Source organism: Chenopodium quinoa, unplaced genomic scaffold (genome assembly GCF_001683475.1).
Source record: "Chenopodium quinoa cultivar QQ74 unplaced genomic scaffold, ASM168347v1, whole genome shotgun sequence".
NCBI classification, from domain to species: Eukaryota; Viridiplantae; Streptophyta; class Magnoliopsida; order Caryophyllales; family Amaranthaceae; genus Chenopodium; species Chenopodium quinoa.
Genome location: NW_018745281.1, coordinates 436,692 through 462,753, shown reverse-complemented (window position 1 = coordinate 462,753; position 26,062 = coordinate 436,692). Strand labels below are relative to the sequence as shown.

At 32.6% G+C, this 26,062-nt stretch overlaps 1 protein-coding gene and 1 pseudogene across 1 annotated transcript; both read right to left on the bottom strand.

The window, feature by feature from the left end:
• Positions 1–493: 493 nt before the first annotated feature.
• On the bottom strand, positions 494–8,140 carry LOC110711736 (annotated as a pseudogene).
• Positions 8,141–15,183: 7,043 nt separating this feature from the next.
• On the bottom strand, positions 15,184–18,846 carry LOC110711703 (transcription factor bHLH106-like). The gene is made up of 2 exons (XM_021890118.1): positions 18,125–18,846; positions 15,184–15,960 (listed from the first exon to the last, which is right to left on the bottom strand). Exons 1-2 carry the CDS (start codon positions 18,446–18,448, stop codon positions 15,451–15,453), a joined length of 834 nt encoding a protein of 277 aa, XP_021745810.1. The 5' UTR covers positions 18,449–18,846; the 3' UTR covers positions 15,184–15,450.
• Between the last annotated feature and the right edge of the window lie 7,216 nt (positions 18,847–26,062).

The window sequence follows — 26,062 nt, the reverse complement described above, 5'->3', positions numbered from 1 at the left end:
TGAAGGATCAAAGTATCTTAGTATCCTACCCATGTTTGAGAGTTTAGATCTAGCATAGAGCTAAAATGAAGAGTTCAAATAACATAGGATGCAACAACACCAATAAAGAATTAAGCAAATTACCACGTACATTTTGAATGACATAAGTTAATTCGAATTAGTTAGATTACCAAATAGTACGATACGGGTGCTAGATGAATAGGTTCACTACTCCACACAAATTTCTCCTTCAGATTGGATAATGTGGATATTCAAAGATAATCAGTTGATTATTCATATAAGGATCTTGCTAACAAGCGTCCCGGGTCGTTAGATTAGGGATTAATATATTACTTAAAATATTATTAAGTTCGGAATGCATGACAAAATCACGCGTTGATCGGTGTAATTAATATTGGTTTTACTATAATATTTCCACATTTAATTCTCTTATCTAGCACCCCGGGGGCGCTTGTTAGCTTTTGCCTACATATAAAACTCAATAATTAATTAATTTATAGTAATACAAGTATTTTACTTGAAAAGATAAATTTAGAATCCCCCTAAAATAGAAGAAAAGAAGCATCCGATTCTTGTGCTTCTTGCGCCCCTACCCAAAAGTCCCTGTCTCTTTCCCCTCGTCAAGATGTCCTATAATTGTTAATTATTACTTGCACAGTAAGAATCCAATGGATAGGAATTCTTATGATCCCCATAATTTTGACAAAGAACTGTTATGAGAATCCAATGGTAACTAAATTAATTAACAGTTTATACAATGCTAAGCTGTTTTTCTACCATATAAATCTTTGAACACCAGATTCATGGCTCCACTCGAATGGCCGAAACAAAAACATGTACATGGTGAAGCTGTTAATGACAATATATAGAATCGCCATGAGAAGCTACTTATTAGTATCGTCAATCCCACAATTAAGCATAAAAATAAAGAGTGGTATCGTGTAATATCTAAACTCAATTAGCGGGGTAGGCACAAGAACTGCTGCACAAGCCAAGAAATAGGCCAACACCCAGATTCTGCTCCGAGACTTTCCTGTTGACAGAAATGCAAAGAGGAGTTCAGTTGATTGTTTGGAAGGTAAGACAGATGAGCCTGCTGAGCCAAAACCCTCAGCAGGATTCGAACCTGAGTCCTGAGGCCTCAAGGTCACGAGCTAGGAAACTAGGAATCCACATTGGTAGGGAGGGCTTCAATATATTTAGACTTTGAAAGAAGGATTACCAAATTTAAGCTATAAATGGTTGATACTCTGTATATTACTGACCTAATATGTGCAAGATTGATAGCCATGAGTAAATGTAAAATGGAACTAGAAAGTATTTCATCAACTGATGAACGTTGATGACCTTGCGCCAAATATAAAATGTATAGTGTCGATTGTCTGCCAGAAGGTAGGGGTGTGCTATACTGCAGTAATAAAACAAAATTAATCAGTTTAAGGAAACTGGAAACATAGTTCAATGATATACATATCAATCATCTACAAATATCAAGAGCTTGTCAGTAATTAGACTACAGTCAGAAAACCATAGGAGAACACGAACAGTTTTGCAGGGAGAAAACATTACGAACTTTGAGTGTTTTATAAGAAGTATAATTTACCCTTGTAAGTAGCCACAGAATGTTTAATGTTTTTTGGCCTTGTGAGTAGATATTGTTTATTATTTTGTCCTTACAGATAATTAACCTTATAAATAAATGTTGAATCTTTACTGACATAACAACAGTCTGAAACTGTCTGAAAGCAAGGAAACATATACTCATTATAAAAGAAGCCTTTATCCATAGCATTTCGTAAACATATACAGATAGGATTCTTTGCTTACCTGAAAAAATGCACAGAAAGTAGACCAGCAGCAAAGATCACAAATCCCAGGACAAAACTAAGCGGCCTAGACTTCCAAAATGATAGCAGCAGAACGGAAGCATGACCCAAAGTGAAGTGGAAAGGAACACTAAATAATGCAGAAACCATTGCAAAATACAGTATTTGAGAAAAATGAGGGACACAGCATGAGCTTCTTTTGCACCTGCAACACAAGGATTGGAGAATAAAATACATATGCAACAGTAAAGTAGAAGGCAGAGGGGCAGCACACAAAGACGAGGAAAACAGAAGTCAGAATTTAAGGCAAAGAAAGCTGAGCAAGATAGTATTACCGAGAACAACACTTCCATTCCAGTAAACAAAAGCAACAAAGGCTACCAGAACCAAAACAAAGGGGCTAAAAGAAACCACAAGCTCCCATTTTGAATGCCACGCTTGTACAAGAATGTATTGGATCTCATCAAGCAATCCTGCAAACAAATTAGCACAAGAGAAGTTAGCAATTGCCAAGCACTTGTATCTTATATTTATATCATATTTTGTCAGAAAGTTAGTCAGATGAACCAAAAGATTTTGTTACATTGACAAATGCACTGCGAGCTGGTGAGAACGCCCACTGCTCAAACATTCATGAACCCAAGTAACACAAATGCATGTAGGAGTTTTTCTAATGATTACTCAATAAACCATAACAATCCACCTTGAGGTGGAAGCTGAGATCATACCTTCTCTTAGATCATTGATTTAGTAGTGTACTTATACTATGATCCCCCCCCCCCCTCGGAACAAAAACCAATTTGAAAGATAGGGTAAAATAATTGGTTAAGCCTTTCACAGTAGGGAGTCTTTATACCGCTATGTGCAGCCTAAGTGTAAGGGTGAAACCATTTAGCATCTAGAGTTCCTGACTCCATCTACAAAGACAATACTACAATTTGGACTCATTATAATTTGATCATGGATAAGTAATTAATGTTTTAAATACCTTGGGTCGATCATCCAAAAAAATGGTGACATTGATCAAGATGTGGCCCACAGGATTAAGTCAGGGTGGCTTAAGTGGAGAGCGGCCACGGGAGTGTTATGTGACCGAAGTTTTTCCTTATAGTTAAAGAGAAAATTCTACAGGACTGCCATAAGACCAGTGTTGCTCTATGGTATAGAATGTTGGGCTTCTAAGAAAGAGCACATTAAAAAGATGGAGGTTACGGAAATGCGAATGTTAAGGTGGATGTGCGGGAACACTTTAAAAGATAAAATCAGAAATGAGGTTATTCGTAAGAAGGTAGGTGTGGCAGGCATTGCAGACAAACTAAGGGAGAATCGTCTGGCATGTAAGTGGAGGAGTGGGATCGTGGAGGGGTTAAACGAGGGAGAGGGAGACCGAAAATGACTTGGTTGGAAAGAGTTAGGAAGGATATGAAGTATATGGATTTGCATGAGGAGGAGGCATTGGATCGTAAGGGATGGAGGAGGAAGATCTTTGTCGATAATTACACAGAATCATCAAATTTGGTTCATGTAGTCGACCCCACTTATAGGATTAAGGCTTTGATTGAATGATTGATAAGCAATTACAAATTTATATTAGAATTCCATCACCCAACTCCTTAAGTAGCAAGCTGTAACGGTGTAACCTACTTGGCAGTTGCACCTGATCCAATAAATTCCTCATAACCATCTTCTCATCCTTGGAAACCTCTTCTGTTTAATTCCTACCTAAATGAAACAATCCCCCCCCATCCCCCTTCTTACCCCCACAGTCATCCCTACAACCCATGCTGTAACCACATGCCTACCAGATGAAAATATCTCCAAAAATCAACAGTATCCTTGTACACTTGTCCTTCTGCCCTGGGAATTATCAATAACCTACGGCATTCACACATTCCAAACAGGATGACAGCTCCAACACTTTGGTGTAGCAAGTGATTGCATTTGAAAAGAAAAGCAAAGTAATGGACCACAATGGCAACAAATGATTCGTGCCAGCCTGCCAGGTCAATTATCCTCATAAACCAGTATCCTTACCTACCCCTTCCCAGTATGAACCATCTTGTTTGTAAAGAAAGGTCAAATCTTAATAATAAGACTAGTGGAGCTCAAACAGAACAAAAGAGAGATATAGAGGAAAAGCTATTAGATGGAAGCAAGTCAAGCAACCCTCAATGAGACATCAGTCAGTCTAGAGTTCTACTATTATCTTACAGGGCTATAGGAGAATCTGGAAATTTCTTATAAGCGAAGAAGATGAGATCTCAAGGAATATTACTTTCCAGTTGAAACTTAAAGAAAAAGCTGATAAGCAGATGGCAATCAACGATTAGGTCACTGGAAAAAGTTACTAGTGAGCCTGAGTACTGGAGTTGAGATGGGAGGCAGAAAACAAGGGAATGGGAATTGTCAAAAGATTGAATTATGTTGAGACCAGCAGCGAAAGAAGGGAAAGGCTTATCTATGGCAGGATACATTCTAATTGCTCCAACATATGTACTGTAGTGTAATCCAATTTAGCAGCAAACATAAAAACATAAATGATTATTATCAGACTTCATCACATAGCAATAGGAAATAGAAGAACCACCAATTGATAACATCAAGCATAACAATTTAGCAGCTCATCCATAGTCATTATTCATATAAATAAACATCTCTTGCACCTTTTCACTGCCAAGGAGGTTCAATAATAAAATCAATTGGTGATAGTAGGAGTAATTCCTCTACCTTATAAAGTGGAATCATCTTTCCTCTTTCTCCGATGTGGGGCACTCACAAGTGGGCTATAAGGGGTTTCAACACTCCCCCTCACTTGTGAGTGTCCTTAGAAATTCAAAGCTAACTAGAAAGGTAATCAGATTAATAATCCTCTTACGGGCTAGAAATCTTGTCGAGGTAATTCCTTATCTAGTAGCGATTAAAGTCCCATTCAATGATTAGTTTTAAGCTAAAACGTAACGGCCTGACAACCCAAACAAAGAGAGTTTGGTCCACAAATAATGCCAAAGAAGGTTCCATACTAAAACCAATTAGTGATTATGGGAGGAACTCCTCTACTTTATAAAGTGGAACCATCTCTCCTCTTTCTCTAATGTGGGACACTCACAAGTGGGCTATAATAGGTTTCAGCACAATGCAACATAATTGCAAAATAGCCACATAATTGAACCAAACTCAATTTTGGGACTTTATAGACATATTGGTAATTCTCTTATGGTTCCAAACCAACTAATATGCTCCCAAGGAACACCCCATGCATTCGTTATAATTTTGGGAAAATTGGTCTGAAAGCATGAATTATAGCCTCATCATTGACTAATTTTCGATTTCTCCGAACCCAAAAAGGAAATAGGTTGGAGTGCTTTCCACGGATCCCACGACATTCCGGGAGGCCATTTGGGTAATTGGAACAATTGGCGTTGCCTCTAAACTGTCAATTTAGCCGTTTACGTATGCGCCTCCCTTCAATAATTCAAAGCCACCACGAGCCTTTATGTGACCGATAAGTGGTCATACATTGTTCCAAACAATACTATATAACCCCCGAGGTGCATCCTCTACAATACCAAGAGTTTTCAACACCGGGTTCCAAAATCTCTCACGTACTCTAGAGAACATTTTTGACCCGACAAGATTATGGATCTAGTTGATTCCCATAATCCCAGGGTCCCAAAAGGGACCCGGGAGCCCTACTTGGTGTTCGGAACCATCTCATTACCTTGGCACACCCTTCGTTATTATGTCTTAAGGTGCCTTACCTTGTGTACAATGATTTTCTTGCCTTTTCTAGGCCCACAACCAAGCCAAGATACTACCATCAATTGCAAAAAATAAGGTTTTTTATTTAAAGGATGAAGTGTTTTCATGCCTTTTTCCTTCTCCCATGCCCCTTGCCTAGCCTATGGCATGCCTTTACTTGGGCATTGTGTCTTGGCCTTCTCTCATACTTCAGCTTTTTTTAGCACCAAAGCAAAACACTATTCTCATTAAGCCAAGCATAGATGTTTTTAGGGAATAGAATGAATCGAAGCAACATAAGGCAAATGATAAACTTAATCTTCTCTAAAAGTCTATGAATATACAGTCCAACAAATTTGCTAGAGGCTGAACAGGGCCAGCAATTTCTGCATCAATTTGGACTTTACTATTGGCCTTTGGGCTCTAATTAAATTTAGACACTTTAGAGATCATGGACAAAAATTGGAAAATGAGAATGATGCAGTGGTCACCTGAAAGATGAGACCTTGAAAAAGCAGACTCATCGTCACCAGTAGATGTAGGGCAGGGAACATGTAGTGAGCTCTTCATCTTTCGCCTTCTTATTCCTGGTTTTGCTACAAAACCATCTTTAGGAGTTATTTGGTCCTTTTCACCAATAGACAAGTTAGATTTCTGAATACCTACACTTAGTCTATTGACCAGCAGCATATCAATTACACCACCACATGGAACAAAAAGCATCCATATGATGTTGGTTTGTCGAATGCATACAGCCAATGCCCCTAGCTTCGTGAAAGAGCGTAAGAAAATGTCATTAGTATACTTTCGTGCATGAAAAAAAAAAAATAGTACTTATCTTGAAGTATATTTGGACTAGGTCCTTACCAAAGCACTCAAAACATAATTCTTTTTCAGGGATGCCAGGTACATAGCAAGGAAAACGACTAGTGAAGCCACATCAGTGTAATAAAGATAAGTGAAGAACCAATGAAGAGGGTATAATGAAAGAACAATGGCGTAAACTGTTGCTTTTCTTCTGTCAAGTGCCGGTCTTAACTGTATTATGATCTCATATATAAGAATGCTGCATATAACAGCCAATGCACCATTGACGGATCGAAGGATCGCAGTAGAACATAGATCTGTAAAGGATGAGATCCACTGCAGCAATAGCATGCCTGGAAACAAAGAAGCAATATGGGCAAGTGAAAGATAGTACCTGCAAAGGTTTTCAATTACAAAGTCAACTCTAACTTCCATTCTATCGTACACTAGGGCTCTAGATAACTAATTTCATTTGATAAATTAAGTTTCGCAATCCATATTAAGGAATTGTCTCGTCTTAGTTTGAATTAGTTAACAAACAATGTAGAAATAACATAAAATTTCAGGGTGTACAGATTAAAGATAGGTTTACCATGGCAAAAGGCATAGTTATCGAGCAAGGCAGAATCATTCAGAAAGACTCCAGAGTAGAGCTCATCTAGTGGGAAAAATCACAATTAAGTAAGTTTTCTCTTCCATTACTGAGATTCAGGAACTTTTTTAGCAAAACTCTTTACAATTTTTGGTTTGATTCGAATGTTTTGGATTAACACCTAGATAAGAAATGAAGCAAACCCTAACATATCCCCTTTTACTCTTCTACAGGCACTGAAACATGTCCTGAAATCACAATGAATGATACTTAACCTTTTTCCTTAATTCCCAATTCAAATTTTCACACACAATAATACCTTCATATCATAGCATTTCAAAAGTAAAGCAATAGCTTGGTAAATCAACAAGCACCTACTACAGCTAATCAACTTCACTTCCAGGCTCTAAATAAATCAACAAGATCAAAGCAACCAACATTAAGGCAGCAACAATTGTTTTAGGGTATAAGAGCCACTAATCACAATAATGTAAGACGGGATTTGATCTCAAGTCTTAAGTATGAACCATGTTAGTCTCCTAAGTCCTAACACCCTAAGAATTTAACTAATTAAGCTAGTTGTCATCTACGAGTACATGTATAAGAAACTAAATTAAAATTTAAAAGTGAACAAATAGTTGACATACAGGCCAGGAGGAGTAGTAATCATGGGATCCCAGCTCTTGAAATTGCCTTTACAATATTGTTGAACTTGTGGAATGTGAAATATTTCATCCTGTCAAATTCAATGCCAAATCATTTTCACCAAATAATAATTCAAAAAAAAAAAATTATTTTTCAAAAATTAAGTGCAAAACAAAAGGGAAGATTGAACTACCATGTAAGCATCAGGAACAATTGAATTAACAAGAATAGAAATGGGGATGACCCACAAACTCACAATCAAACCCACAACTAATCTTCCCATATCTATGCCGTTCAACTATCAACACTTTTTTTTTTTTTTTTTGCACAGTAATTCTTTTCTGCAAATCTGAAAACTTTCCCTCGATGAAGAAGAAGAAATTGGGTGGGCTTTTTGTAAATCTACTGTTGAGAAGTGTGGACTATAACAAAAGGATTTGCAGCATAAAAGCCCAATTGCAAAGATAAATGGTTACCTATAATTAACTATAAATTTGTCTTTTAAAGGCCAGGGATCAAGTCTCACCAGTTTTTTTGTCCAAACTTGGTAAAACCGAGCCGGTTACCTAAGGTGAAAGTAACCAACGTTTTTGAATCCAACATTTGTGTTTTGGGCAAGAATTCTACCCAAAGTGTGTAAATTGATTCGGATTTAAGGACGGGTTGAAAATTTTTGCCCAGAATTGGACAAAATCAAGATCGATTGAGCCATAGTTGATTGGCTTAGCGACGCAAATGTAGGTGTAAACTTTTACATAACTAGGGCGCCTAGTGGATGCGATGCGCGCACCATAGCTAGCTATGTTAGAAAACCCCTTTTGATTTTGCCTTACATCCAACATTAATTTGGGAAAATATGTAACTAATATTTTTAGAGATATAAATGTCCGCACACTATTCTTAATTATTTGAAAAGATACGCAATTAACATTAAAGAGAGCAAATAAGTAAACAAACATTTTTAAGGGTATAAATAATGTACGTATACTATTCATAAGAGTTTGATTGAACTTTTAAAAAGGTAGGGATGTAGTTGTTTCAAACGAAAATGTAAATTTTGAGGATTGATTGTAAATCAAATATGAAGTTGGCCATATGGTAAGGCCTTCTTCTTTTGAGCTAAAATGAGTGGAATTGAGTTGGGCTAAACCGAATAATAATAATAATAATAATAATAATAATAATAATAATAATAATAATAATAATAATAATAATAATAATAATAATAATAATAATTAGGGACATGAAATTCTCCATGTAACTAGGTAGAATGAATTGTTAGGGAGCTAGGGTACCGAACTTAATGTCTTTGATTTATATCATTATTCCACAAAAGTAAGTTTGCTTGTCAATTAGGGAGGCCATTGAATGTATGGAAGAGATTTATGCTAGTGGTGATACTTAAGTTAAAATGTTATTATTATTAAATAATTTTCTTTCTTTTGTAGTTTAATAATTCAACCATGTTTTTGATTGCTCGGCTAATTATAATCCATAGGAATCTAATCTAATATTGATATTACTGAGGATCAACCCTGACATATCCACCGCATACAACTGATTAAAAGGATTGGTTAGATTTTTACTCATAAGTATTATTTTCGTTAGATGTACGACCACCTATCACATGACATGACCCGAGGCACCACAGGCGACCCGCATGGTAACACTGCTAGCACTTTTACGATCCTAGCCCATTCAACATGTAGGTCATGACATGCCATGGAACACATATTGGGTTGAACTAACTTTCCCATGACTAATTTGACTACTAGCTGTGGGTCCATGGTCATGATCATCAGTAGAAACAAAAAAAATGGAGCTTCAAGTACATCGTAATAAAAATTCAACCATGCAATAATGTAGTCGTGTAGTAGTAGTCGTAGTCGTAGTCGTAGAATGTTTAATTTGATGAAAAAAACAAGTACAGTAAAAGAAGTGGTAGGAGTCAAAAAGAATGATTGGCGTGGGGAACAAGTATAAGCTGCAAACTGCACGCTATGCTATTCGAATTCGACCATTTTTATTTATTTTCATTACAAGTATGCAACTACGGCGTACACCTTCTTGCTTAGCCTACAACTCTGGGGGACATGCACATCTCTCTATGCTATTGCTGACACCTCCCCTTCCCCGTTACATCATCCTCCTCATGACTCACCTTCATATTATTACTGCGGATTACTCCCTTTGTTCTATGATATTTAAGACCATTCTCAGCAGTGAGGAAAAAAAAAAACCTCTCAATCTCTCTCTACCCACTTTCTCACTCCTCCCATACAATTTCTCTCATCAAATGTTTTTTTCACCACAGCAATGAGGAGAAAAAAAACCTCTCATCACTTTCTCCTCCACTATTTTTTAATTACGTTTAAAAATAATTTAATAAAAATTTATAATTACGTTTAAAAATATTAATAATACTAACTAGAAATTTTTTTTATAAGAAATAATTATAATAATAATAATAACAAGAAGAAATTGGGAAAATATGTTAATTTCTCTAATTTATGGGTTTTTTTGAAAGTATATCAAAATGCATGTCTATTTATAGAGAAAAAAATTTTATGGTCGTTGGTGAATTTTTTTTTTTTTTAAAATAATTACAACGGTTATATTTCAAATACAAAATATAACCGTTGTAAAAAAAACAACAAAAGCAGTGGGGGCCACATGTTACTGTTCATCACCAAAAGCCCTCAACTCTTGAGGGTTTTTATTTTCACTCATCGGTGAGTGTTTTTTTCACTCACTGATGTAGTGTTCGAATTTTTTTTTACACCCTTATTTTTACTCGTGAGGGCTTTTCTCCTCACTGCTGGGAGTGCTCTAAGACAATGTTTATGACATAAAGTTTAAGAAAAAGTGTAGTGGATTGATTTTATTAAAGCGTTTATGTTAGGCTCTGTTTTTTTGAGCTTATGGATAAAGCAGAGCAGATTTCAGCAGATTGGAGCAGATTGAGTCAGCAGAGCAGAACATTTCAACAGAGCATAGAAGCAGATTTCAACAGATTGACACAAAAGGGATAATTTTACAGTAGTCTTTTGAAAAATGACTACCATAATTCCTATTATATGGCATGATTTGATGTGATGTAATTTGATATTGTAATCTTTGACTTTTTAAAACATATTTTAATTAAAAATTATTTTTGTAATTTCTGAATTTTATTTTTTTTTCGAAAATTATATTTTATAATTTCTGATTATTTTTTTTAATTTCTTAATTAATTTCAAAAAATCAAAATTAAAAATTGAGCCATTTCCCTAAATAATGTTATCTTTTTATGCAATTCCCAAAAATACAGTCAATTATTTATAATTTCCTACAATACAGTCTACGTCATCGGTTTAGTGTGGTTTATCATTTAATAAACCGCTACTTCAAATAGCGGTTTGTACTGATAAATAAATAAAAATTAAAAAAAAAAAAAGCGTTCCTCTCTTCTTTCTCTTAATCTTGATCCACATAGAACAAACTTCAAGATTTTCGAAGAGAACACCTCAACAACTGCCATTGCTAGGAGATGCGTCCGACGCCGACGAACCTCCACCGCCACAATATTATGCCTAATTACTTTATCATTTCAATTCAATTATTAAATTTGTCAAATAATAATTTTGGTGATTGTAATTTTAATGGATGAAATTGAAATTGGGAAATTTTCAATGATTACTTAGGATTCAAATGTTGGATTTCAAATTTTGATTGGATTTATTTGGAAGATTTACTTTGGATGAAGAGGATAATGGAGTTGAGAAATGCAAAAGGTGAATTTCGATATTCAAGCTTGGATGTGGTTTTTTTTTTTTTTTTTAAAAAAAAAAAAAATTAGATGAAAACCGCCTCTTCAGGTAGCGGTTTTCATTTGAACCGTAAAAAAATACCCGATTTTTATACGTTTTCTTACGTGGACAGTATTGTGGGAGTGTTTAAAAGAGTGACTGTATTTTGGGAAATAGATAAAAAGACAACATTATTTAGAGAAAGAGCTCTTACAAATTCAAAGTAGAAAAATTAAAATTTAAAAAACTGTTCTTCATTGTTCTGAATTTCAATTGATGATTTGAACACAGCGGCTTTGCGGCGTTGATGTTGTCCACCACCAATAAGATGGTTGTTACGGTAAAGCCGATCGCGGCGAGCACGCTCCTTCTCAGCCTCACGTTTACAAGCTTCGATTTCTTCGTCGCGGCGTTATGGGAGATGGCGAGATGGGTTGTTATGGTGGTGGCGGGTATCATCCAAATTTTTCTGGGTATCATCCCAAATTCTCATGGAATTATCCCAATTTTTCTCTGGGTATCAACCAAATCATTGCTAGGTTGGAGCCTCTCAATCTTGTAAACAATTTTCTTAGCCACCTTCTTACCTTTCCTTCCACTAATTTTCTCAGTAAGTGACCTATCAGCTTTCTGGGTTTCATCCATGGAGGTATTTTTCTTCTGCTTGGGTCTTGAGAGGTCAAAAACTTCATCAGATAGAAGAACTTTATAAATTTTTTTTACGATCATTTCACCAAATGCCACTCAATACTTAAAAAATTCACTAAATGTCATCGCGTTTTTCAAAATTCACCAAATGCCATTAAGATTTAGTACAATATCAACAAATGTCATTTCTGTTAGTTGACCGTCAGTGCCCATTAGTTGACCCTACCACTTGTCACGTGTCACCTTCTGATTGGTTCGTTTTTTTAAAAAAAAAAAAATTTAAAAAAATATATAAAAAAAAATAAAAAAACAGAAAACCCTTCCACCACCCCTTCCACCACCCGCTCCCTACTACCGGTGACCTGGACCCTCACCGGCAGGCCAATCCACGCATCTTCTCTCTCCTCTCATCCAACACCACCATTCCACTTCTTTGTACCACCACCACCACCCCATTCCTCTCATGCCCTCAACGACCATACCCCGACCACAGTAGTCGTGATTCCTTCCCTTCCCGCCACAGTTGCCAACCCTTAGTCCCCCAACGAAACCGTCCTTTTCTTCTCTCATACAACGACCATCCCCTGTCTTTCAATCAGTTATTTTCGAGGGAGGTGGTGAGGTTTTTTCTGGGTTTCGACGGAATCACGATAGGAAAGAGGAGGGGAGGGATTTCGCATGGTGGTCGTGGTTTCGCGACGGGAAAGAGGAGGGGAGGGGGAGGGGTTGCTTCGGCGGCCGCTGGCGTGCCTGCCGGTGAGGGTCCAGGTCGTCGGCGGCAGGGTTTCAGGGTTCAGCGACAGGGAGCAGGTGGTGGAAGGGGTGGTGGCTGGGGTGGTTTCAAGGGTTTTCTTTTTTTTCTTTTTTTATTTTTTTTTGGTTTTTTTATTTTTTTTAAAAATATTTTTTTTTTTTAAAACGGACAAATCAGAAGGTGACATGTGGCAAGTGGTGGGGTCAACTAACGGTTAACTAATGGAAATGACATTTGGTGATGTTGTACTAAACCTCAGTGGCATTTGGTGAATTTTTTAAGTACGGTACTCAGTAGCATTTGGTGAAATGACCGTTTTTTTTATTTTGATTTTTAATTTAATTTTGATTTTATGATATTAATTAAGAAATTAAAAAACGAATTTCAGAAACTATAAAATATAATTTTCAAAAAAAAAAAAAATCAGAAATTACAAAAATGAATTTTAATTAAAATATACTTTGAAAAGTCAAACATTACACGGCAAAGTACATCCAATTAAATTATGCCACATAATAAGGCTTATAGTAGTCACTTTTCAAAGGACTACTGTAAAATTTTCATAAAGAACAGGGCCTACTTGGTATAATATTACATATATAATACAATATAAATTAAACAAATGGGATATAGTGAGATTGGGGTTGAGGATGAGTTTTTTTCAAATAAAAAAAGGTAAATCAGTGAGTTATAGTGAGTCATTCAACTAAAGTACATGTACAGAGTATTATTTTACTTGTTCAATTTTTTTTTTACACATATTTTTCTTACTTTCTCTATTTTTTTTAAAAAAAAAATTTAGTTCATATTCAATTTAATAAATAATTACAATATATTAAGGATCAAAATATAGTCGACTCCACTTATGAGATTAAAATTTTGATTGATTTATGTTAAGGATCAAAATATTGCAATTAAAAAGGCGCACGTTATTGCATTATCGGTTGGTTAGTTGAATCAAACATAATTAAGTGTCACAAAGATTATGAATATGATTTCACATCACATCAATAATAAGACTAAGCAAATAGCATAGGGGGGTGCATTGTGCATAAATGCCAAACGCTAAAGGCGATTGGGTATGGTGTTCACGTCTGAGTCGCACCCAACAAAAACGAGACTCACTTAGCCCCAATCTATCAGTCTTTGTCGGCTCCTTTCATCATCAATATATAATCCCATTGCCTCCCCTTATTTCACGCCCTCTTCCTTTTCTTTCCCACACTTGTCCTTTTTCTGCGTTTCTTCTATTCCCCTTCCTTTCTTTTCCCACCTCCCCCAAGGCCCCCACCACTTTTTTTTTTTTTTTACATGAAATATTCATTAACTACACTAATTATATAGATTGGAGTGTTTGTTTAGAGAGATGTAGATTATAAGTACTCTGTATTGTTGTCAAGTGCAATATACGGGTAGTCGGGTATATATGAATTGAAAAATGGATACAAAGCATACATTGTATTTATTTTTTGCTGGTATGCATTGAGAATATGAGATTTGTTTAGTTAGGACGTGCATATTTATATATGGTCCAATGGAAGAGAGTGACATAAGTCGCGAGTCCTAGCGACACAAAAAAAAAAAAAAAAAAAAAAAAGGAAGTAGCATAATTTCAAAAACGAATATCAACTTCATAAAACATATACTTCGTACCTCGCTAGCAAGATTGCATGAATTATAAGGAGACGAATCTAAAAAAAGGGTCCACATTCATATGTTTTACCTATGGAGAAACATGTGAATTGTAGAAAAATGAATTGTTTAACCAAAAATTAAACTGAGATACAGTAGCTTTAATATAATATGGTAATACAAGTTGAAAGAATCACACATCAATTCAAGGAATAGTAATAAAACCTAGACAAAAAATAAAAAATGCCGTGAGGACATTGAGATCAACCGCATGTCAAGCACAAGGGTAACATTCTTCTTGTGATTACCGTTAATTTATCTTTACTGGGGTCAGTGATTACCACCATTCCTGTCCCTAGCAAAGTTTTCATACATAAACAGTACTATTCACCCTATTTTTTTTTGGTTTTGCAACATTATTCTAAAACGAAAATTGGGTCATTTCTATTACGGAGTACAGATATAAGTGTGAGGAATCACCAAATCCGTTGCATTAACATCCCTAGCTTGCGCTAATCTTTGACCAAGCATGGATGGATCTCTATTTATGTGCTTAATGGTTTGGGGTTAAAACCTTGTAAAACTAAAGAAATCATAATACTATTGGGACAAATAAAGAAAAATTAATCTCATTGAGACAATCAGACAAATATGAACAAAGGGAGTATGAAACGACATCAATGGATGATGTTATGACGTAGCTAGAATAGCCTTCAACACGATATGATACTATAATTGAAGTTGATAGTACAGTAAACGAAGCGCTCGGAACAGAATAATTCTTGCATTCAAAACTGTTTACAAATTACAACAATCTTATACTCCATCTTATACCCCCTTAAACCCAAATAACAAGAAAACCACATAAAATGGATACAAATTTAACACTTACATTAGCACTACAAATCCAAATAACCCAAACTCCCACACAAGTTAAGAAAATACATGCACATATACACCCCACACATACTACTATAGCCAACCAACCAAGCATATCATAAAAAAAACATATCCTTGCAGTTAGCATTCAGCAGCCGTATCAAACACCCTACGCCTCCGCTTCAACCGTTCATCAGACCCCGATCGTTGAACAACTCCCTTCAACGCATCCCTCAGAAACACAGCACATTCATCGCTTTGCACACTACTATCCGCGCTAACAATGAACACACTTTGAATCCTACCACCAAGGGACGAAACCTCGGCCCGAAGAGTCTTTAAATTTAAAGAGCTCAACACCCCATTAAGATCAGCAAATAGATCAGGCCTATCTTCACAACACAATGAGGCTTTCAAAATAAGCTTATTACTATTACTATTATTATTATTATTACTGTCACCATCTTCAGTATCGCATTGATTATCATCGTCATTGTTGTTATTGTTATTGTTATTATTATGAATATAAACGGCAAACTCGTCGTTTTCAGACGGTATCATTAAGTTGTCTAGCTCATTAAGCTCCGAGGTTTGCCGTTTTAGCTCCAACACTCGCTGAACCACCTTGGAAAGGAGCGTTGCTTTGTCTGTCTGTTTTCCAAAAACAAAAAAAAACACATAAAAATTCAATAAATATGAAATGAATGTATAAATTAGTTAAATAAAAAAGAGAATCGTTAATGAATAATGAAGCATATTCAAGAAAAGGGTACTAAAAAAGGTGAACAACTTTGTTCAAAGTCTGAACCCTAAGGTAAGATGAGCATGGTTGAAATTTTAGAAAAAGCAAAAAAATAAATAAAAATAAAGTGTGCATGTTTTTTTTGACTGACTCACTAAAATACTCAAAACCCAATAATATTAATAATAATAATAGTAATAAATAATAATATGTTCTCATTTCTTTTTCTTCACGCCGTGATGATGATGTTGGTACTTTAATTTTATTTTTTTCAAAAAGGGTAGTAGAAAATATTTATATTTTTGTAAATAAAAAGTGGGACAATTGTTTTAATTTTTTGAATGGGAATGCAATACTGAGATGATCAGAAACAGAAGAATCTCTGCAAATTATAGAAGCTTATAATGGTAAAAAGATTTTCCATTAACTGAACCTTTAATGTAAGCACAAAAGGAGAAAAGGGAAAAATCATACAACAATTTTCAAAGTTATCATAAACTTAGGACCTGTATTAAGGATTACTCCATATAAAGTTTTGTTTAAAGCTTTTCAAGAGGAATGAGGTTAGAGGTCTCTTCTACAACTCTACTCGAGGTAATTTCACCGATATCAAGTTATGGTTTACTTAAGTTCAATCCACAACTAAAATAAGGATGATTCCGTATTGTAATAAGCTCATACTCAAACTAAATAAGAGTCGCTAAGTTCAAATAATTTAGGTTATGGGCCTATAAATCGAATTCAGATTAAGTAAGATATAACTAAATAGAACATAATTAACATATTGTAAATCTAAGATTAGAATGTCCAAACTATTATAATTACATTTAAACTTCATCATATATGATGGCATAATGCTTTGATAAGATTCTGTGATTTTTTTTTTACTCAATCAAAAATATACATTAATTGATTAAAAACATACTTAATCTCATTTACTCGAACTGCTGTTCTAATTCATGTGTAATAAAATTAATGAAAACAATTACTACTCCATTCTTGAAAAAGTTCATGATTTTAAAGCATTATTTACATGCTTTTATTATATACTCCTTAATATTAATATTCGTTCTAAGATAATTAAAAATGTTGGATTTTTATGGTTATAATCACCAAATCTAACTTTCTAGTAGCAAATAATGATTTAACCAATAACTTGATAAGTATTCTATATTTTTAAAACTATAAATATGTTAAAACAAAAAATAAATAACGTTTTACAATGTAAAAAGTTTCAAACTTATAATCTCTTATGCTAAGCCTTTTCATCTAAAATCTATATTTTCTTTGTCACTCAACTTATAATACAATATACGATCAATATCAATGTAATACTAATTGTTATAGCCAATTTTCACTATTATTAGTTACCATATCACAATTTATTATATCAATGCAATACAATTATACAAAATATTGATTAAAACCAGTATCTTACATTATTACAAATGCAATTGAAATAGATTTGGTTTAAAATAACAATCATTTTTAATTAGTTGATGTAGAAACTAGAATGTAATAACATTGACCGGTTATTATAGCTTGTCACTTGTTCACCGTGATTTATAAAGAAATATATAATCCTCATTCCACTCCATAACTCCCTATTGTATATTCACTTGGCTATCTTTAATTTTCTTATTTGATGTTTTAGCCAAACTCTTATTACTAATCACATAAAATATCAAATTATTTATTTTATTTTACCAATTTTGCAAAATTTATTAGTTACACAAATTAATCAAACATACATGACATACACCAACCCAATCACACACTCTTTAAATTCAAATGACCACATCATATAAGGTCGGTGATAGAATAATCGAGTGACTTTTCAAACAATGAATTAATTTTACTTCCCCAAAAAAAAAAGATATATTTTCCCCCAAAATTCATACAATACTCATAAAACCCTAACCTATTTTTTATTTTATGAACCGGTAAATAAACAAGATGCTCTCTATCATACCAGAACCTCGCACAGGTCAACCCAGGTCGGTTAACCGATAATTACCGTAAATAAAGATTATTAAGATGAATAAAGTAAGATTAAAAGGAGAGAAAATATACTTTAGAAGTGCAGGGAAGAATAGAACGAAGACGATCAAGGTGAGAATTAATTCTCTCTCTCCTCCTTTTCTCAGCTTCTTTATGATGAATCCTTGAAGCAGCTAACGCTTTTGCTTCCGTCGTTTCATTCAGTAACCCTGTATAAAACGACGCGCTGCAGCTTCCACTACTGCTGTAATTATTATTATTAGTATTATTATTATTATTATTATACTTCGCCGGCCAATTAACGACGTCGTTTACTCCGGCGCCGGTTAAATACCGGTAAATCTCCATTTCCGATGAAGTTGTATTATTTGGAAATTCATCTGAAAATTGCTGCATATTTTAATTTGTGGTAGAATGAATTGAAGAAGAAGTAGATTTTGAAATTGGTAAGTTTGGGTTATTTATATAATGAGGTAGGAAAATGGCTTTTTTATTTTTTAAAATTTAAATTTTCTAGGGTTTGTCTGTTTGTTTGTTAATTTTTGGGGCTTTTTAGGAGTGAAGGAATTTTGGGGTTGGAAGATGACTGTCTTTTTGGTTGTCTTGATGATGAGGATTTTTGATCAATTTGTTCTCTTCAGTATGTTCTCTTTAAATTATTTTTAATTGTATATTACTCTCTCCGTTCTTTTAGGTACTGTTGTTAAAAAATTTACTCCGTACTTTATAAGAGTTAAAATTGATTTTTAGTAAAATACTTGTATTATACAAGTGGATTTTGTTGGAAAATTAGAAATTTCTTCATACATATTTTTTTTGTTTGTCTCATTCCAATTTACGGAGTACGTACATATTTGAAGAAATACATTTTCAACCACGAATTATAAGTTGAATAAGACAAAATCTAATAAGATTCCACATGAAGAAATATCGAGTATACTTTGTAATATATTAAATTTTCTACCTTCAAATTGAAGATTCCAAATGGGATAAACAAAAATAATGGAAAGATAAATGAAATGTAGACTATTTAATTTATAGATTATAGATATTGAAGGTTTGTTCTGTTCACCTTATATTCACTTACTTTAATTCAAATAAGTTCAGTTAAGTTAGTTTTACAAAAATAAATTTTAATAAGAGTTATCCAAGATCTAATTATTATTTCTTTTTTAAAAAAGGTTCAAATTACAACTAAAATAAGTAATAAATGAAAATCAAGTTAGTAGAATAGGTAAATAAAGAAGTTATGAAGGTTAAATATATATAGGAAGCGATCGATGTAATTAAAAAACTCAATATATTAAACATTAGTTATTAATTTATTATTTTTTGTTTACTTAGTATATTTCTCACATACTACTTCTTTTTTATTTGACTTGTCTCATTTACGACATTTGTCATTGTAAATCTTTAACTATAAATAACTCTAATTTTTCATAAGTAAAAATTATTAAAGTTATAATAATAATTATACTTTTTGAGACATTTCTAACAAGAACCCATATGAATATGTATTTTCTTATGTATAATTCAAAAAAGAAAAATAAAAAAAATGGTCAAAGAAAATTTGGTGAATAGTGTAAAAGTCAAAGCGGGTTAAATAAAAAAGAACGGAGGAAATAAGTTATTGTAATTTAAGTCCTTTTTATTCCCCAATTATTGTAGATTTGTAGGTTGTCTAGCCTACTGAACTAATCGATTTGACTTGTATAAGGTTTCGTAATACAGTAAGACACTTCTCCTTAACGTTATATGAGTAGAAAAATAATTAAATATAGATCTATAAAAATCTTTTACTACGTATTAATTATTACTAAAACAAAACGTTGCTGACGTCATCACTGTCCACATGTTACTCATATAATAAATTTTTTCCCTCCCAAATGCAAAGATGATGTCATTTTTTTTTTTTGGAGCTATTATATGTAACAATTTTGAAATTTGAATATTAGAAACTTCTACATTACAACTAAAACCTATCAACTTATCTTTAAAAAATGAAACAATTGTAAATAGCACACTAATTAATAAATGGACTACTATATTGAAATATGTATTAGACGACGTTAAATAGGTATTATATCATAATTTTGATGAAAATCTAAAACAATAAAATTACAAATATTTTTGTATGAGGTGCATAATTCTTATTTATATTTATCAATTTTCTTAAAAAAAAAGTACAAATTATAAAAATAGATTTTATATAAACCTTGCATCGCACGGGTTCCAACCTAGTTATTAATAAAATCAGTAACACTACTAATTTATTTTTGTATTTAGGGTGGGGTCTACCACATTCCCACTATAGTGTTTTTCCCTTTTGGTGGTGTAGTGCCCTATAGAAGAAGTTGCTAGCTTTATATACGTGAGCTTGGCGTAGTGGCCACGTCATTATGCGGTGAAATTAAAATGGGTTTTTGAATATGATGATGTTTTTATTTTTACATGGAGGTGATCATGGGATCATGCGGCTCAGACGGTCACACCACTACTCTCATAGAAATGATGATCATTTTAGTCTACTCCCTATACCTTTATCACCTTCGCAATTTTACCTAAGGTAAGAGTAATACTTCGTAATTATAATACGAAGTAATATTCTTCAAAACTTTTGCACTTAAAAATGACGGATGAATAACGCTAAAGCAATCGATAGTCACAGTGATTAATGTGTAATTTTGTCATATATTTCAAATTTAATACCAAATTCATCAAAAACGTTTAAAATAATTATATTATATGCAATCCTTACAAATTACATATATCATTCCATTGTCACACACACAAAAAAAGATTTATATCATTATTAAATACCCCGATTAGGATTTTATATTGTGAAAAGACAATCTTAGTTTTTGTAGTATTGTTGTTATCATAAAATGATATATTGCTTTCCATCATGCAACTTTTAATTTGATAGTTAAATAAAATTTCAAGGGTCAATTTATTCCATTCACACCAAATTATTGGCCAATACAATTAGCAAGTGCCGATTGAGCTTTTACTCTTTTAGGCCGGAGATAGTTTAGTATTGAGAATCATGAGATCGAATTTCTTCAAAAAAAAATCCACTTCCAAAGTTCCATGCATTGCCCCTTGTTAGTTGTTACTCCTACATTCTATGAATGATTTATTATATGTTTTTATGATTCCTTGATAGGATTCTTTAATTTCCTAGCTCCCTAACCACACAAAATTCTGAAACACATGACAATAGTGTTAGTTAATACAACAATGTCCAACCAAGTCTCCCTTGCAACTTCGCAAGTTATGAGTACAGATTACAAATTAGCTAGATCTCCTTAAGGGAAAGTGTTCGACTTTAATGATCAAAACATATTAACTTTAATTTGATTGTAAATTCATTAATTTTATTATATTTGACAAGTCTCATAACATATACAAGTACTTCATAAATCTTTGTACGATGTATATAATGTTGATAAAGTTTTACCCAGATAATAATCATCAATTTTTTTTTCCCAAAAAATATAAGTGTGGTAACTTATGAAAATCAATGTTATTAATGTGTATTATAGTATGTACTCGTAGCATATGTCTAGAATTATAGATGTATCTACTTTTGTCGGTCTACCTATTTCATCCTGTTATAGTGCTCTACTGCTCTAGAGTACCCTGTCTAGGCTAAGTCTTTCGTTCACTTAATTAATTAATTTATCTTAACTAAAATGATTTTCGGTTTTATTGTAAATTGAATGCGTTTATTTATCCTCAATTCCTCATTAGGAAATGATGTCAAAATAAATAAATAAATAAATAAATCCTCATTAGGAAATCAGGTAAACATGATAAGGTAAGCATAACATATTAAGACAACATGAAGAAATGATGCCTTCATCACGAGAAACGTATATATAGAGATGTATAGGCCTTGGAATGTGGGCTGGGCTATATTGTTTATCAAAACAAATAGAACAGGTACGTAAAAGCCCATAATGTGGTGGGCTTGTGGACCATTGAAATAGTGGACTACTTGTTATTGAAAATTAAATGTGAGTGTCAAAGAAAAACCTCAACATTAGTTTTGCAGATAAATGAAACAATAATACTTCGTATGTTAATTGCGCTAAGTTTATAACATAACTAGTTTTGTGTCCGGGCGATGCCCAGATGGTTGATAAAAGTTTGGGATAAACTTGTTTGGATTGAATGTTCAATACGATAATATAATCCCTTTTGATAATGCAGGATATTTAGACATACTGAACTGAAATATATTTTTATTGAACCAAAAGTATTTTTGCCAAAACAAAAATTATATTTCATGATTAAAACTTATATTCACTGATTCTCTATTATTTTTGTAAATAAATTAAATATATTATAAATGAATCTTATTTTTTAGAACTTTTTAAAATGAATTTTATGATGAAAATAGTTCCGAATTATAAGATATTTATTAAAAGTTATGATTAATTTGTATATATGAAATATTAGAAGTATATCGATAATAAAACTTTATACAACATTTTTATCTTTAAAAATTTATCCCTTACTTAGCATCATATGTCTCGTGACCCGGCTGCGAGACCAGTTTTATTTATTAGTGACTAGTTATGTGCCCGGGCGATGCCCAGATGGTTGATAAAATTTTAAGATAACATTTTTACTTCAATGTTAAATACGGTCAAATAATTCATTCTGATAATGTAGGATATTTAGACATATGATATCATATGGAGTGTATTTTGTGTAGTTTGTTTGTAAATAGATGTATATGTTATCATTGAATTGAAATTATTTTTATTGAACTTAAATTATTTTCACTGAACTGAAATTATTTTTACCAAACTAAAATTATTTTTACGGATTAAAACTTATTTTTATTGATTAAACTAAAATTATTATTAACAATGCATTTTGTATGCGGCTAGCCACACCATCTGGCCGGACAAAGTAACCCCTATTAAATTGATCGGGTAACCCCTGTAATACTAATTGATAACCTCTAACCCTGACTAAGTAACCCCTGTCTATAACACTAATTGAGTAACCACTATAACACTAATCAAGTAACCCCTATAGCACTAACGAAGTAACTCTTGTATTAATTGGTGATACGGTTTGGCTAACTACGTACAAAAGTTTGTGATTAAATACATTATAAATGGATTCGGTTTTAAAGAACTTTTTAAAATAAATTTGATAATGGAAATAGAATTGAGTTATAGGATATTTATTAAAAGTTATGATTAATTTTGTTTATATGAAATATTAGAATTTTATCGATAACAAAACTCTATACAACAATTTTATCTTATAATCTATCAAAAAATAGCTTGTTTATCATCATATGTGTCACAATAATACCTATTTATCTCCTACGTGGCGTGACACTTGGCGAAAAACTGAAATGCCAAGTGACGTTGTCTATACTTTTTGTAGTTTTGTTTATAAATAGATATTTATGTTATTATTAACTTATTGAAATTATATTTATTGAACTTAAATTATTTTCACCAAACTAAAATTCTTAAATAAATTAAATAACAATGCATTTTGTATGCGACTAGCCACACCATTTAGCCGGACAAAGTAATACCTATAGAACTGACCGAGTAACCCCTGTAATACTAATTAAGTAACCTCTAACACTGACTAAGTAACCCCTATCTAAAACACTGATTGAGTAATCGCTATAACACTGACCAAGTAACCCTTATAGCACTAACGAAGTAACTCTTAATAGTTGGTGACACGGTTTGGCTAGCAAAGTATAAAAGTTTGTGATTAAATATATTGTAAATGGATCTTATTTTAAAGAACTTTTTAAAACGAATTTGATGATAGAAAAATAATAGAATTATAGGATATTTATTAAAAGTTATGATAAATTTTGTATATATGAAATATTAGAATTCTATTGAAAATAAAACTCTATACAACAATTTTATCTTTAAAAAATCTATCCAAAAATCGCTTACATACTATCATATGTGTTACAATAATACCTATTTCTCGCTTGTGTGACGCGACATTTGGCGAAAAACTGGAATGCCAAGTGTCGTTGTCTCGTGGTCTGGTTGCGAGACCGGCTTTATTTATTAGTGATATGATATGATATGATAACAATATTGCATCAAGTATCATTACATTTTGTTCTCCTCATTTATATAAATACTTTCATATTTAAGCAAAATTAATTTCAGACAAATGAAACAATATATAATACTTCGTATGTTAAATGCCCTAAGTTTATAACATAATAACAATGTTGCATGAAGTATTATTACGTTTTGTTCTCCTCAATTTATTTACATACTTTTATGTTTAAGCAAAATTAATTTCAGGTTAGTAATACCTATGTATCACTTGAATTATCATATTACTTCCACTATCTTTATAAGTTTTTCATATTTTGATTTTTTTTTTCTTTGAGACAATTACCATTCAAAAATAAGAAATATTTAGAGGCGGAGGGTGTCAAGGAAAACTAGGCTTATAAATTATGCTTTTTTATATACTATTTGGCAAAACCTAGTCAAATTATTAAGCAAGAATAAGTTTAATCAATTACCAAAGATAAACTAGGAGATCATCATAGCCTTATGAGCTTCTCCTAATTTAATCAATACAACCTATACATTTGTATCTTTTTTTACAAATAAGTATTTTTTTTGGTTAAATATAAGAAGTATTCTTTTTGTGAAAAATTCTACTTTGTATTTACATAAGAGAGTCGGATAAGTGACTTCTTACATTTCATAAAGAGTGAAACTTTATTTATAATATTAGTTCAACAAGATAATTACGGATAAATTTGTGTCAACCAAATAACCTATGAAGTTTGTCTAGTTAGACTTCATAAATAGAATTGGCATACTTCCCTAATGTCATTCATTCATTTTATTATATCACATCATTCACATGATTTTTGGTATAAAGACTTTATAATTTATAGGCTTAAAAGCTACTTTCTTTGTTCCTTTTTATTGGCTACATTTTTATTTTTGACACTATTCATAAGCTAAGAGAATTTTCTCATTTAATCCTAATGTATAAGACATAATATAGTCATGTGGGGTCTTGTTTGATTCGTCTCAACAAGTACTTTATTTGTATTTAATCGTTAAAATTTATGCAAATATGCAATGAAAAATATTAATGGTCAAATAAGTGTATTGACAAATGTACACAGTCAAAACGTAACCAATAAATAGAAAGGAGCAACATTTTCAATTAAATTTACAAAATCTAGCTTGAGCAACTTTACCTCCCCGCAATTGGTTAACTTGCCATAAAATGATTTGTATTGCATATAAAGCGTTACATACTCCATATGATAAATCAATAATTTACCAAATATTTTTGTAAAATTCTTAACTCACAAAACATCGAGATCACTAGCTGGTCAAACAAGTCAAATAAACTACATTATAAAATCAATTGGTTATACTTGTGTGATCGTGTCCAATATATCGTGGCATAGAAATAGGGGGAGAAAATGCATTAAATTCAATAACTTTAGCCAATTTAATGAAAGGTATTGGTAAGGACGGTATTACCATTATTATGACTTACTCTACATCTGATGAAAAGAGACTATTCTGTGACCTATATCCCACATAAATAAATGATGTGTTTTTTACACTAAAACGCTATCAGCTAATAGCTATAAATAGGGGGGTTTGGTGGGGAATGATTTGTTCAAGGAATTTATGACAAACATTGATTTTGCTATTTCTCTCTCTCTTGACAATTGATCCTTTGCTTGTCGCAGTGTCTCAAACATCATCTCTTTCAAAAAACCTCTATGTATTTCATACGAGTACAAGTTTATGTTATGAACTTGTGGTAATTTGGTAAGACTTTAATGTTCTAGGACTAGGCTATATTGGTTACTTGCATCATTTCTTTCCTATTTTTCGCATTACAATTTTAGGCCTAATTTACCTTTTTGTTTCAATTTTTTAAGTAAAAATGATTCGTGCAAGTTTAATTGAGTTTTATGTAGTTTATTACTGTATGATCTATACTTTACAT

Bases quoted from the DNA above. Each gene is read 5' to 3' on its own strand.
- LOC110711703 (XM_021890118.1), bottom strand. From the start codon at position 18,448: ATGCAGCAATTTTCAGATGAATTTCCAAATAATACAACTTCATCGGAA. The intron at 15,961-18,124 runs GTATATTTTCTC...TTTGGAAAACAG, and splicing joins TTCTTCCCTGCACTTCTAAA to ACAGACAAAGCAACGCTCCT.